The sequence below is a fragment of the Vanessa atalanta genome, chromosome 11 (assembly GCF_905147765.1).
Source record: "Vanessa atalanta chromosome 11, ilVanAtal1.2, whole genome shotgun sequence".
NCBI classification, from domain to species: Eukaryota; Metazoa; Arthropoda; class Insecta; order Lepidoptera; family Nymphalidae; genus Vanessa; species Vanessa atalanta.
Window position 1 is genome coordinate 5,599,248 of NC_061881.1, and position 11,794 is coordinate 5,611,041.

The 11,794-nt window shown below is 30.4% G+C and overlaps 2 protein-coding genes across 4 annotated transcripts; one reads left to right on the top strand and one right to left on the bottom strand.

The window, feature by feature from the left end:
* LOC125067180 (transcription elongation factor B polypeptide 3-like) lies at positions 1–8,405 on the top strand. Of its 2 annotated transcripts, none has more exons than XM_047675607.1 (10): positions 1–176; positions 807–1,002; positions 1,169–1,341; positions 2,073–3,156; positions 3,229–3,329; positions 5,444–5,619; positions 6,218–6,306; positions 6,425–6,624; positions 6,726–6,875; positions 7,070–8,405. In XM_047675607.1, exons 1-10 carry the CDS (start codon positions 105–107, stop codon positions 7,262–7,264), a joined length of 2,436 nt encoding a protein of 811 aa, XP_047531563.1. In that variant the 5' UTR covers positions 1–104; the 3' UTR covers positions 7,265–8,405. The 2 variants fall into 2 exon arrangements, with proteins under 2 accessions (XP_047531563.1, XP_047531564.1); XM_047675608.1 differs by having other exon boundaries at positions 2,073–3,066.
* Positions 8,406–8,920: 515 nt separating this feature from the next.
* On the bottom strand, positions 8,921–11,413 carry LOC125067181 (F-box/LRR-repeat protein 2-like). Of its 2 annotated transcripts, none has more exons than XM_047675609.1 (2): positions 11,195–11,413; positions 8,921–11,072 (listed from the first exon to the last, which is right to left on the bottom strand). In XM_047675609.1, the coding sequence occupies exon 2, from the start codon at positions 11,056–11,058 to the stop codon at positions 10,018–10,020; it is 1,041 nt and encodes a 346-aa protein (XP_047531565.1). In that variant the 5' UTR covers positions 11,059–11,072; positions 11,195–11,413; the 3' UTR covers positions 8,921–10,017. The 2 variants fall into 2 exon arrangements, with proteins under 2 accessions (XP_047531565.1, XP_047531566.1); XM_047675610.1 differs by having other exon boundaries at positions 11,159–11,413.
* Positions 11,414–11,794: the final 381 nt, after the last annotated feature.

Sequence of the window (11,794 nt, forward strand, 5' to 3'; positions counted from 1 at the left end):
AACGTCATAGACATGTGTATGACAAAAATGGTTGCCATTTACCAGCTGGCACTTATTTTTTAATTACATATTAACCAATATACTTTTTAATAAAGTGTAGTGGTATGGCGTCGGTTTTAGATTTGGTAAAACATTACCAACATTCTATAGAGAAATACCCGAATGATGAGCAAAAAGTAAGTACAGATGCTGATTTGTTTAGGAATATCCACGTTAGATAATTTAAAAATCTAGAGGTTTCATTGTTATAATTATTACGCTTTAATAATCTGCAAATAATAATGCATTATACAATTTAAAAAAGACTACTTTACTTCTATCAAGTGACGGATTTTTCGGTCACTACTAACTTTTGTAATATTAATAACATTACATTAAAATTATAAAAAAAATAAATTAGTATTGACCCCTTTAGTACAAGTGTGTTATATAAACATTAATCTGACAAACATTTTTTTTTATTAAATATAATTTAATTAGTTCAACATATTATGACATCTAAGCTCTTAAGAACACTAGAATGTTATTTATTTATTAATAAACATATTATAACAAAATAGGAAAACACTAAATGATCGTAGGCACCCATTTATTCTAAATTTGAATACTTAATTTTTTTTACTATTTTACTTAAAAAATGAAACAGTTTGTAATCTTTGTTGTATGTATCAAAATACAAAATCAACATGTATAGATAATTTATATCAAGGCACATAATTTTAAGAAGTAAGGAGTGTACCTTTTCGAATGTTTAAACTAAAACCCATTTTGACACTTAAATCTATTGTAAAAAAAATTCATTGCAGGTTTTAAAATGTATAGACAAGTTGTATAACTTGACTGTGACGGTTCAACACTTACAAGAAACAGGCGTAGGTCGCACTGTAAATGCTCTTCGTAAAGAACCTGGTGATGTGGGCCAAGCAGCCCGAGCACTTGTTTACAAATGGAAGACAATGGTAGCAGCTGAAGAAAGTGACCAAGAAGAACACAAAAATGACAGTGAGCATTTTGTGAAATTAGAAAATAATTAATATTTCCATTTTATTGTGTGATTTAAATATGTATTTACAAAATTTATACAATAAAAAGATTAAAAGATTTTTTTATAGACTTGCTTTTGTTTTATATATTTTCTCCTTCTAATATAATGGTTTTCATTTGACAGCTACTAACTATAATGGACATGAAAATGGAAAATACTATGAGAATGATTCAAGTGATTCTAGAAGTAAGCATGACAAGCGTGAAAAATCACAAAAAACACCAAAGACTGAAGAAAGACACCATAAACACACAAATGGAGATTATGGAAATAAGAGAAAATATCAAAGCAGTGAGGTCAGTTACTACAAATATTTAATATTCGCAATATAAGATTACTTTACATATACAATTTTATTTTATCATAAAAATACATTAATGATAATGAGACCACTAATTAAATAGTATTCAATAAAAAAAATATTAGATTTTTGAGCTTTTATTAAAAATCAAGCTAAGTATTGTTGAATAATATTATACTATTTTATTATGTTTCCAACTGTATTTTATCTTTAATATTTCGGTGTACATTAAACCATGTTCTATTCCATATTTTACAATAAATCTGAGAATTATTTGTCCATCTTTTACTTACTACAATAGCATACTAATTGACCAACCGCTTTGAAACCTTTAACCTAATGGTAAAACATTATGCAAGCCTGTTTGGTAGGTCCCACCCAGTATCTAATAAAATAAAATATTCTAAGGCCAAAAAGGAATATTTAGTGTTATTGTTAATTACAAGGATCATTGAGCCTGATTAACGTAACAGTTCAGGGCTCCTATGGTTATTGGTACATTAAAGATTTAAGGGATAACCGTCCCATTCTCTATGGGAAACTCTTATTTCACCACCATAACTAACTATTAGTTGGCACATTAGCCTGCCTGCATAATATTTAAAGTTAAAAAAAAGTTTATTATATTAGAATAGGACATATTAGATAATTTGAAAGCTGTTCTAAGCAATAGACAAAAAATAGTTTTAAAGTATTTGTGTTAAGAGGATTATGATTTCTTTACAGGACGAAGAATCTGAGACAAAAAAATGTAAATACTCAAGTACAAAAGATAATGGTTATAAAGTAAAATCCGAAACAAAAACGGCACGAGATTCATCTGAAAGTGAAATGGATAGCCAAGCAGATAGTTCTCAAAGTGATTCTGAAAGTGAGGATTCACAGTCATCTGAAGAAGAAAGAAAACCCGAAATCAAGATGGTGAAAGAGAATCACCAATCTTCATCAACTAAACATTTAACAGGTAGTCAAGATAAACATAAACCTAATTCTTATTCCGACATTTCATTGGAAAAATCAGAAAAACACCACACTACGAATAGTTCAGACATTAAATCATTACCCGAAAAACTATCTTCAAAAGACAAGTCACATAATTCCCATTCACATAAGAGTTCCAAAGAAAGTGAACATCATATGGAAAAAAAAGAAAGGGAACACAGGTCCTTAGAAATAGAAAAAAGGCATAAAAGCGAATCTTCGAGCAAACATTCAGATAAACATCGATCCTCACATAGCTCTGAAAAACAGAAGTCCAGTGGCAGTTCAGATAAGCATAGATCCAGTAGTAGTTCGGAAAAACAAAAAAGCAACAGTAATCCTGAAAAACACAGATCCAGTAGTAATGTAGAAAAGCATAGATCTAGTAGTAGTTCAGATAAACATAAATCAAATACAACAGAGAAACATAAAAATAATTCGGATAAAGCTCATTCTAGCAAATCTGAAAAAGAAAAACATAAACTACCATCTGAAAAGGAAATTTCAAATGAGAAACACAAGTCAAAAGAAAGTCGTAGTAGCAGTAAAGATAAGCACACTTCAGCGAGTAGAGAGAAAACAAAAGATAAAAGTAGTTCTTCAAAGGAAAAAGACCACAGTAGCAAAAGTGAAAAGAAACATTCATCATCAAAAGAGTCGAAAAGTAGTGATGAAAAAAGAAAATCTGAAAGCAGTAATCGAGAGAAAAGTAATAGAAAGAGTAAAGATAAATCTTCAAGTAAGTCTAGTAGTAGTAAGTCTAAAGATGGGGAACCAAAGAAAAAAGACGCTGGCGGGGATAGCGACGATGGCATAGATTGTGGCTCAGGTGTGTTTTATTTTGCATGCGACACTGTTACCAGGGAAATTTAAAATGTAACGTTTTGTAATTGTTTTTTAGGTGCTAGCTTTGCTGAAGCATTAGGCATGGTAAGTCCTGCCAAGCCGAAAAAAAAATCAGTTTTCACAAAGGATAGTGCATCGCCGAATTCTAATGATGATGTGAGTACTAACTTGAATATATTATAATTATTGGGAAAATCAAAGATATCTGAGAGGTAAAAAAGTAGAAAATAAATAAATAGAGTATAATATGCGAATAATATAATATGTAGATGAGTGAACTATTATAAAAAAGTTATAATATTTAAAGACCTCTTATTTTGTATTAGGCGAGTATATTTTTGAAGTTAATATTCTCTCATTCACTTCGCGGGCTGTAGTATATATATTGGCATATCGAACGAAATGATTCCTCGTTTTGCGTACAATGAATGAAAGATTCTGATTTACTTATTAAAAATCGAATTGAGACCGGAGTATAAAAAAACTGTTACTAAACGTACGGACGAGCAAGTATACTGCTATGTCCAAAAAATAAGGTGACTTTTGAATTTCAACTACGCGCGTCAAAGATTTCTTTTTTTTTTTAGTTTGATAGTACCGTCAGTGACATCTATGTAAATTTTCATGTCAAAATATTCATTAGTGTTTGAGATACGCGTCGTCTTGTGAGCTACTAAAAGTGAGTTTTTCGTTTTTTGAGATGTCGAAATTTGTTGAGCAAAGAATTTGCATTAAATTTTGTTTGCTCAATCAATTTTCTACTGCGGATACGTTGAGTATGGTGCAAAAAGCTTTGGTGTTGAGGCTTTGTCTAAAAAAATGTTTACAAGTGGTATAGTGAGTTCCAAGCCAGCCGTGAACGTGTCGAAGACGACGAGCGTCCTGGGCGACCATCAACCTCAACCGACGAAGCTCACATCCAACAAATCAAAGATTTGGTGTTGAAAAACTGTCGATTAAGGATTAGAAACCTTGCTGATGAGGTTGGCATATCGAAAGGCTCGGTCAATACAATTTTAAAGGATGTTTTGGGCCTCAAGCGCGTCTAATCTCGACTGGTACCAAAAACGTTGAATTTTTATGAAAAAAGGCGTCGCGTTGAAGTGTGTGAAACGATGCTTTCTGACTATCAGGACAAGATGGAACGCATGATCACTGGAGACGAGACTTTGATTTTTGCTTACGACTCGGAAACAACTGATCAATCGATCGAATATCGTGCCAAAGGAGAGCGAAACCAAACAAATCGCGCCAAAGTCACTCAAAAATAAAGGTCATGTTGACTGTTTTCTTCGATTATCGTGGTGTTGTGCATTATGAATTCCTTCCGGCGGGCCAAACAGACAACAAGGAATATTATTTGAACGTTATGCGTCGTTTGCGTAACGCTATCCGCCTAAAAGGGCTGGAATTGCGGAAAGACAATTTTCAATTTTTACACCACGATAATGCACCATCCCATACTGCACTCTTAATTCGTGATCATTTCGCCAAAAACTCAACCCATATCGTTCCGCAACCACCGTATTCACCTAATCTGGCGCCGTGTGACTTCTGGCTGTTCAGTAAGCTCAAAAGACCACTCCGAGGACACCGTTTTGATACTATAGAGGAGATTCAAGCCGCAACGAAGACCGAACTGAAGGCCATCCGGGAAAGTGATTACAATCAGTGTTTCGAAGATTGGAAAATCCGTTGGCATAAGTACATTGCATCGGGAGGGGATTACTTTGAAGGGAATTAAATTAATTTGGAAGAATAAATAAAAAATCAAAATAAATACAACGTCACCTTATCTTTTGGATACAGTAGTATATCGTTGTACCAGCCGTAGACAAAAATTAAAGTTGTTGTTCGAGTCCATTCATAACAAATTTCCGTCAGCGATTTAACCCGCGTGTTAGGAGGCAGGTTTAAGGTACCCTGTCTTTTTCTGGTATGAGTAGTTAAAACGCCTAACAAACTAATAATATTACTGTTTTTCATAATTAAATAATTATGCGGACAGACATACGTGCCACCTGATGGTAAATATTCATAGACATTGACATCACCCTTAGTCTCATTTTTTTCAAGAAGTGACGAGTAGGTGGTACCTACCCAGATAGGCTAGCACAAATACTAACTTTGTGGTATTTTGGTTATGAAGTAATAATTAAAAAAAACTCTATATCGTCTTAGTGCGATTCGCGAAGTCCAGACTGAAATTAATGTAAAAAAATCCTTCCGCTCATTTTTTAATATAGCAATTTTTTTTTTTATATTTCTAGATGAGTCCAGCTACTCTTTTAGCGCCAACTGCAAAACTGGCTCCGCTGCCAACACTAGAAATATCTGCACTACCGGAGATATCACCCAACTACAGACCCCGACCACCACCCAAATTCCTGCCCCATTTCACAGACGAAGATGCCATGAACGCCGGTATATCATCTAAGAACCAAAGGTAAACAAGTAAAAACCCGTTAATGTCCCAAAGTTGGGCAAAAATTCTTCACTTCTGTTAAGGACCTCGGACGTCTACTGTCTATTGGAAGAGATGTTACACAATATCTATCTTATATAGTTTTTTGATAAGCTTGATTAAAATGTCAATCGTCGAAATACACTTAATATATGCGTTATCCACAATAAAAAATAACTTATTTTATGCTTTTGTGTATAATGCGGTAAATATCGCTGTTGTTTTATACTTTGCTTTATTCAATATAACATTCATTAGCATTACATACTTGTTTTAACCGACGGAAAAAACTCATCAGGCCTGTTTTGTTTTTTATAGATTGCTCACTGCTCCACGAATATCGTATGGATAGAGAATAACAAAAAATGTTTTAATTATTTTGTGAATTTTTCAATTTTCTACCCAAATCAGTAGGTGTCTCAATGTGCTTCTTTCACTGCCGAACACGATATTATAAACACAAACTACGTAAACCTCGACGGAGCTTTTCGTATTCCATCTATTGGCCTATATCAGCTTATCCAAAATTTTTAAAGGTCGTTCTTAATATCATAATTACACCGTATGCTTTTTTTTTCAGAACAAAAGTGTATTCCGGCAACAAAGTAATTGGCAAAATTCCTACATTATACGAAATGTGTGTGCATATACTGCAAGAACATATTGACTGTAAGTTTATATAAAAAAAAAATTTCGGTAACAATTATGTCGAACAATTTTACTATAGAATAAATATCAGTAAAATGTTTTACTCCAATATAATGAATGTATTATATTAATATTTCAGCACTTGAATATACTGGCGGTGTTCCATATGATATACTTAAACCTGTTGTCGATCGAGCAACGGCGCAACAACTTTTTGTGTTGGAACACTATAATCCTTATCTAATGGAAGACACAGATCATCTTTGGCAGAAATTTTGTGAAAAAAACTTCAGGAACAAAAAGCGACAGGAAATGGAGACATGGCGGGAAATGTATATGGTATAATTCTTTTTTTAATTTTACGATTAAATATAAATAATTACATTAAAAATCTATTATCATTTTATTTATTACTAATATATTTTTGTACAATTGTGTAGAGATGTCAAGAGGAACAGGAAATTAAACTTAAGTCACTTACTGCTAATATTCGAATAGCCCAAGAAGCGAAAAAAGCACCTATCAAGCAAACTAAAATGGCCTATGTTGATTCTGTTGTAAAACCACCGCGGAACGTTGCAAAAAAACAAGTAAGTAAAATATTATTACATTTATATCAACTTAGACAAGAACAACAAAATTGTTGTTGTTCTTGTCTAAGTTGATATAAACAAAACTGTAAATACATTAGATATACTTTAGAAGCAAATAAAGATAATTATATTTTACTACCTTGCCCAGTCCAGTAGTAATAAGCAAAAATGGATCTTTTGTGTGATCACAGGCACAACATGGGACAGCTTTTGCAGCAACAGCCAGCCCCGCAGCCAGAGTGGCTTCATTGGCTGCAGCACCAAATGTCCTCCGAGGTGGACGACCTACACCTGTACCAACCGTATCCACGTCATCATCTTTCAAGCCTAAGAAAGCTCCTCTTATGCAGAAAGCCTTGCAGTTCTTACGTGGACGAAAACGATGATTATTATTACACCTTTTTATCTCAGGGTATGTTTTAAAGTTTCTGTCTTATACATTGAATAATGTCTATTTAATTCAAATGTAGAAATGGTAATGTTAGATTTCAAAACATAAAGACTTTTTATAAGATCATTCATCATGGTTTATAGAATTTAGAATATTAGATGTCATAATTTAAAATTAATTAACAATCTTTTGTACATTATTACCTATATGAATAGATCTATTGGTATTTGTCAACTCTCACTCTCACAAACATTGTTATGGTTTTTGTTATATAAATGAAGTAACCAAATCACAGAAAAAAAAGGCATACATTTTCGTAAGTGCTTAAAATTAAATATTGCAACAGCCAAGCACTCAGACAAAACAATTGCGTGAATCAAAACGATTTATGATATTATATTGATTTAAGAACACAGAAGGTATTCTTGCAAGTTTGATCAAAGTTAAATTGTAAGCCAGACTGATCTTTGTTGCAGAACGAAATATTTTTATATTTTGCAAAACAAGTTCAATTTAATTCAAATTAAAATACATACTAGATAATTCTTAAATATGAAGTTATAGTATCCATGCGAAAGCGCAATTTTATTACTATTTGACTGATGATTTTTCAGTTAGGGTTACTGAATTATTTTGTTTCTCATTATTTAAAAAATTGTATATATTGAGAAAGTAGGAGAAGTAGTATTATATTCGTTAAAAAAACAATACAGACCCGACAGTGTATTTACATAACCCAACTATTTGTCCATGAGTTTCATATATTATTTATTTTATTATTCCATGCTTATGCTTCGACTGGTAAAAAACTACTAAAACACAATTTCATTAATTAATTTAAAGAGAACTCTGATGTTTCAGTTGTTAGACATAAGGGCCATGAGTACTTTTTTGGAAATCTAATTTATTTTCAATTAGGAGTAAAATTTCATAACCTTTTCATTTGTTAAAGAAATTTTAAAAATAAAAAATAATAATGGAGTGACTTTCATTTACTATTAACAATAATCAATTTATATGAATAAGTGTTGAGTTTTAATGAAGCGTAAGTCTTAAACTTAATTATATGCACAGCATTTTCAAATTCTAAGGGTATAATTATGGGTAATAATTATGGACTCATATTAAAAAAATAATCATTAAAATCAATATGTGGAAGTGTAATTAGTTTTTGTTTCAATTTTTGCTATAACTATAAATGATAGTCTAGTAGTGATAGTATCTTTTAATATTCCATGTTGTGCAGAAATGTATTAAGTCACAGGAGAACTAATAAAACTTATTCAGATTTAAAGTGGAAAACTAATGAGTTAGTACATTTCTGCACAACACAGTTCAATTATTTGCCCATTCATAGTATCAAAATTTGTATAAAAATAAGGATGAGTTTGATATATAAATATATATTTCTTAATATTTATTTTGTGTTAAACATATTTTAATATGAATTAGAAATGTCTTATTTAAATTCAACAACTTTTAGGAACACTACAAATAAAGGTTCACATAGATCAATTTTTTTAACTCTAGTTTATTTTCAAAATTATGAAATGATTTATTTAAGCAAATGTATATATATTAGATAGAAGTAGAAAATCATAATGTTTAAAATCTATCCTAAATTAGGGTGTTTGTATTTTTTGTTCCTGAAATAAACCAAAAAGGAATATGTACAGAAAAAAAGCTAGAACAATCTAAATTAAATTTCGAAAACTTTCATAGAAATAAATAGAAAAATAATTGTGATCCGTAATGTTGTAATACTAATAGTATAGATGCATCTTCTCAAAATAACTTATTATAAATAAAATTTAAATATATCTAAACTTCTAAAACTTAAAAAATTAAGTAAGTTTCTTAATACTATATGTTCTTACAAAAATTAGTGTACTGTTTCTATATTTTATTGGGTCTTGCTTGTCTTATGTCTTTATGATCAAGTTTTATGAAGTAACATTTTAGATATTTTATAAAACTTATTGAGTTTCTTCAGGTAAGTTTTTAGAATTATAAAAAAATACAACAGAACAATGGAGGATGAAATTGAGGTTGCCGTGATAAATATAGCTACAAGTGATGTAAAAATATATTTTTATATATTGTTATAAAACTTCTTTATACACATACAAATAACTATGTATTACACATAAGTTTACTAAAAACAAAATAATATATATGATCACTTAATGAAACCACATCACACTTACATTAATCATAAATGAATTATTATCATTAGGTTATTAAATTCACTGAAAAATAATTTTATACAAACAAATATTTGTTTCTTAACATCAATGTTTTAAGACATGTCAAAAAGTATTTATGCAAGAGAGCTTGCTTGTCACAGACAATTATTACCTACCTTTAACAGGTAGCACTTAGTTGTTAGCTTAAAATTACTACAAGATTTTCTTGATGAAACAAACTCTCTTGCATTATTATGTTAAAATGCTTTTATTTAGGAATAGAAAAGCAGGAACATAATTATTATACATTGAAATTATATCATAAGCTTATGACTATAGCAAATCATAGTTACCTAGATGTGTTTCTTTAGTACAACATATTGTAAATGTAAATGTTTATAATGTAACAAAATCAACATCTTGGTAAAAAAGTACTTTAGTGAAATATTTGTTATTATTTTAACTTTTTCTCATTTATTACAATGCCATTGTTTATACTGTGAATATACTTAGTTTGTGGATTTTATTATGTCTTTTCTTTAAGTGTCATCCAATTTCATTTCTAATAAAGTACTACATCAATATTTCTAAATTTTGATTTAAGTTGTTTCTCATAATCAGTATTTATTATTCTAGGGCACTGATATAAGGCTAAAAACTTAAGATTCTTATAATATTCAGATATAAGATCAACTATTACAGGAGTGATATTTTGTATTCGAGATAGACTCAAGCTTTGTAAATTTATGAATGTAGAACTTCCTAGAGTCCTTAGCAAAGCTAATTCAGAAAAGTTAGTATTATTCCATAACTGTACATGCTCTATACTTTTTAAAGAAATTAAGGTGACCAGTCCTGCATCGGTCAGATTTTCACACCTAATTATAGCCAAATCTTTAAGATGTGGGCAATTTGATAACTGTTTGAAAGAATTGTCATCAACAGAATTTCCACCATAAATATGAAAAGTCTCTAGTATTTTCTGTTGAGAGCTGATCAGTTCTTTTATAAAATGGGGTTCCAAGTTTTTCACTTTTTCAATTAAAATATGACTGAGGTGGCTACATTGCAATAATGTGTCACAATTAAAAGAATACAAACCAAAATCAGACAAAGCTAGATAATTTAAATGTTTAAATTTATCAAATGGAATGATTAAGTCTTTATCACCTAAAAGCAGAATAGAATTTTTTAAACTTAACTTTTTTAATTTAGGCCAGTTCAGTATGTCATTTACAAATTCTTCCCCAATTCGACACATTACTAATTCGAGACTAATTAAATTTTTACATTGGTCTATAACAGATTTAATGGATGGGTAACTATAGACATATTGTATTTTTAAACAGCAAATATACTCACTATGCGTTGAAATTATCTCAAGGTTTTTTTCACTTACTTCACTCTGACCAGGTTTACCAGAGTAAATTAATACAATGCGTCTCCATAATGCTTGGTCGCGTGCTAATTTTTTCCACCTTTTACACACATTTTCACAACAGAGAATAGTATCAAGTGGGAGAAATTTAAAAATATATATTAGTAACTCGTCAGGCAAAATATTGATTTGTTGCGAAGATTCATCACAATTATAGACGGTCATATCTTCGTTTAAATCTGCAAGTAATAAGTACAAAAATATTTAAATAAAACAGTACAATAACGTTATAGATATTACACTTTAAAATAATTTTAATCTTTACATTTTTGTAAATAGAGAAGTAAACCAAAAAATTTACCGATGAAAATGTGTTATTTAATGCGTTGTTAGCCAAATAAACTATTTGCACTCGCAATTTGCAAATCATCCACATATCTATATTTGTACACAAGCTCGCAATTTCAATAGAAGCGCCACAAATCTAAAACTCAGTAACTAATCAGCAATCAGCACCTATAAGTACCGAAAACGTCAAACAATAACAAATACAAAAGTCAAAATCACCGCTCCGGCTGGCGGCTTCCATCTAGATATTGAATGTTTAATAATAATTTGTTATCTTTGGTAAATACAGTGCTAACAGCTTTTTTTTAAGTACCTTTATGTCATTAATAGTAATTATTTTCTTGATTTTTTGGCAATTTTGTATTATTAAATTATCAAATTAAAGAAAATAGATTGCTAAGCGATTATTATGAATAAGGTTATCCTTTTATTAAGTGATTACTTTAGAAGATATTTAAACATATTTTAGAGGTCAGTTTCAGAGTGGTATTTACTATTTGCATCTGTACACTCACACCATGCCATATTTATTATTTATTCATGTAGCACCACAGGACGCTGACACCATGTGTACGAAAAATATATAACAACCGTTTAGTCTTAAACACACAAT

What these genes read in the sequence shown, in the direction of transcription:
- LOC125067180 (XM_047675607.1), top strand. Translation starts at nt 105, where the DNA reads ATGGCGTCGGTTTTAGATTTGGTAAAACATTACCAACATTCTATAGAG. An exon ending in ACCCGAATGATGAGCAAAAA is followed by an intron (nt 177 to 806) that starts GTAAGTACAGAT and finishes AATTCATTGCAG; the next exon opens with GTTTTAAAATGTATAGACAA. An exon ending in GAAAATATCAAAGCAGTGAG is followed by an intron (nt 1,342 to 2,072) that starts GTCAGTTACTAC and finishes ATTTCTTTACAG; the next exon opens with GACGAAGAATCTGAGACAAA.
- LOC125067181 (XM_047675609.1), bottom strand. Translation starts at nt 11,058, where the DNA reads ATGACCGTCTATAATTGTGATGAATCTTCGCAACAAATCAATATTTTG.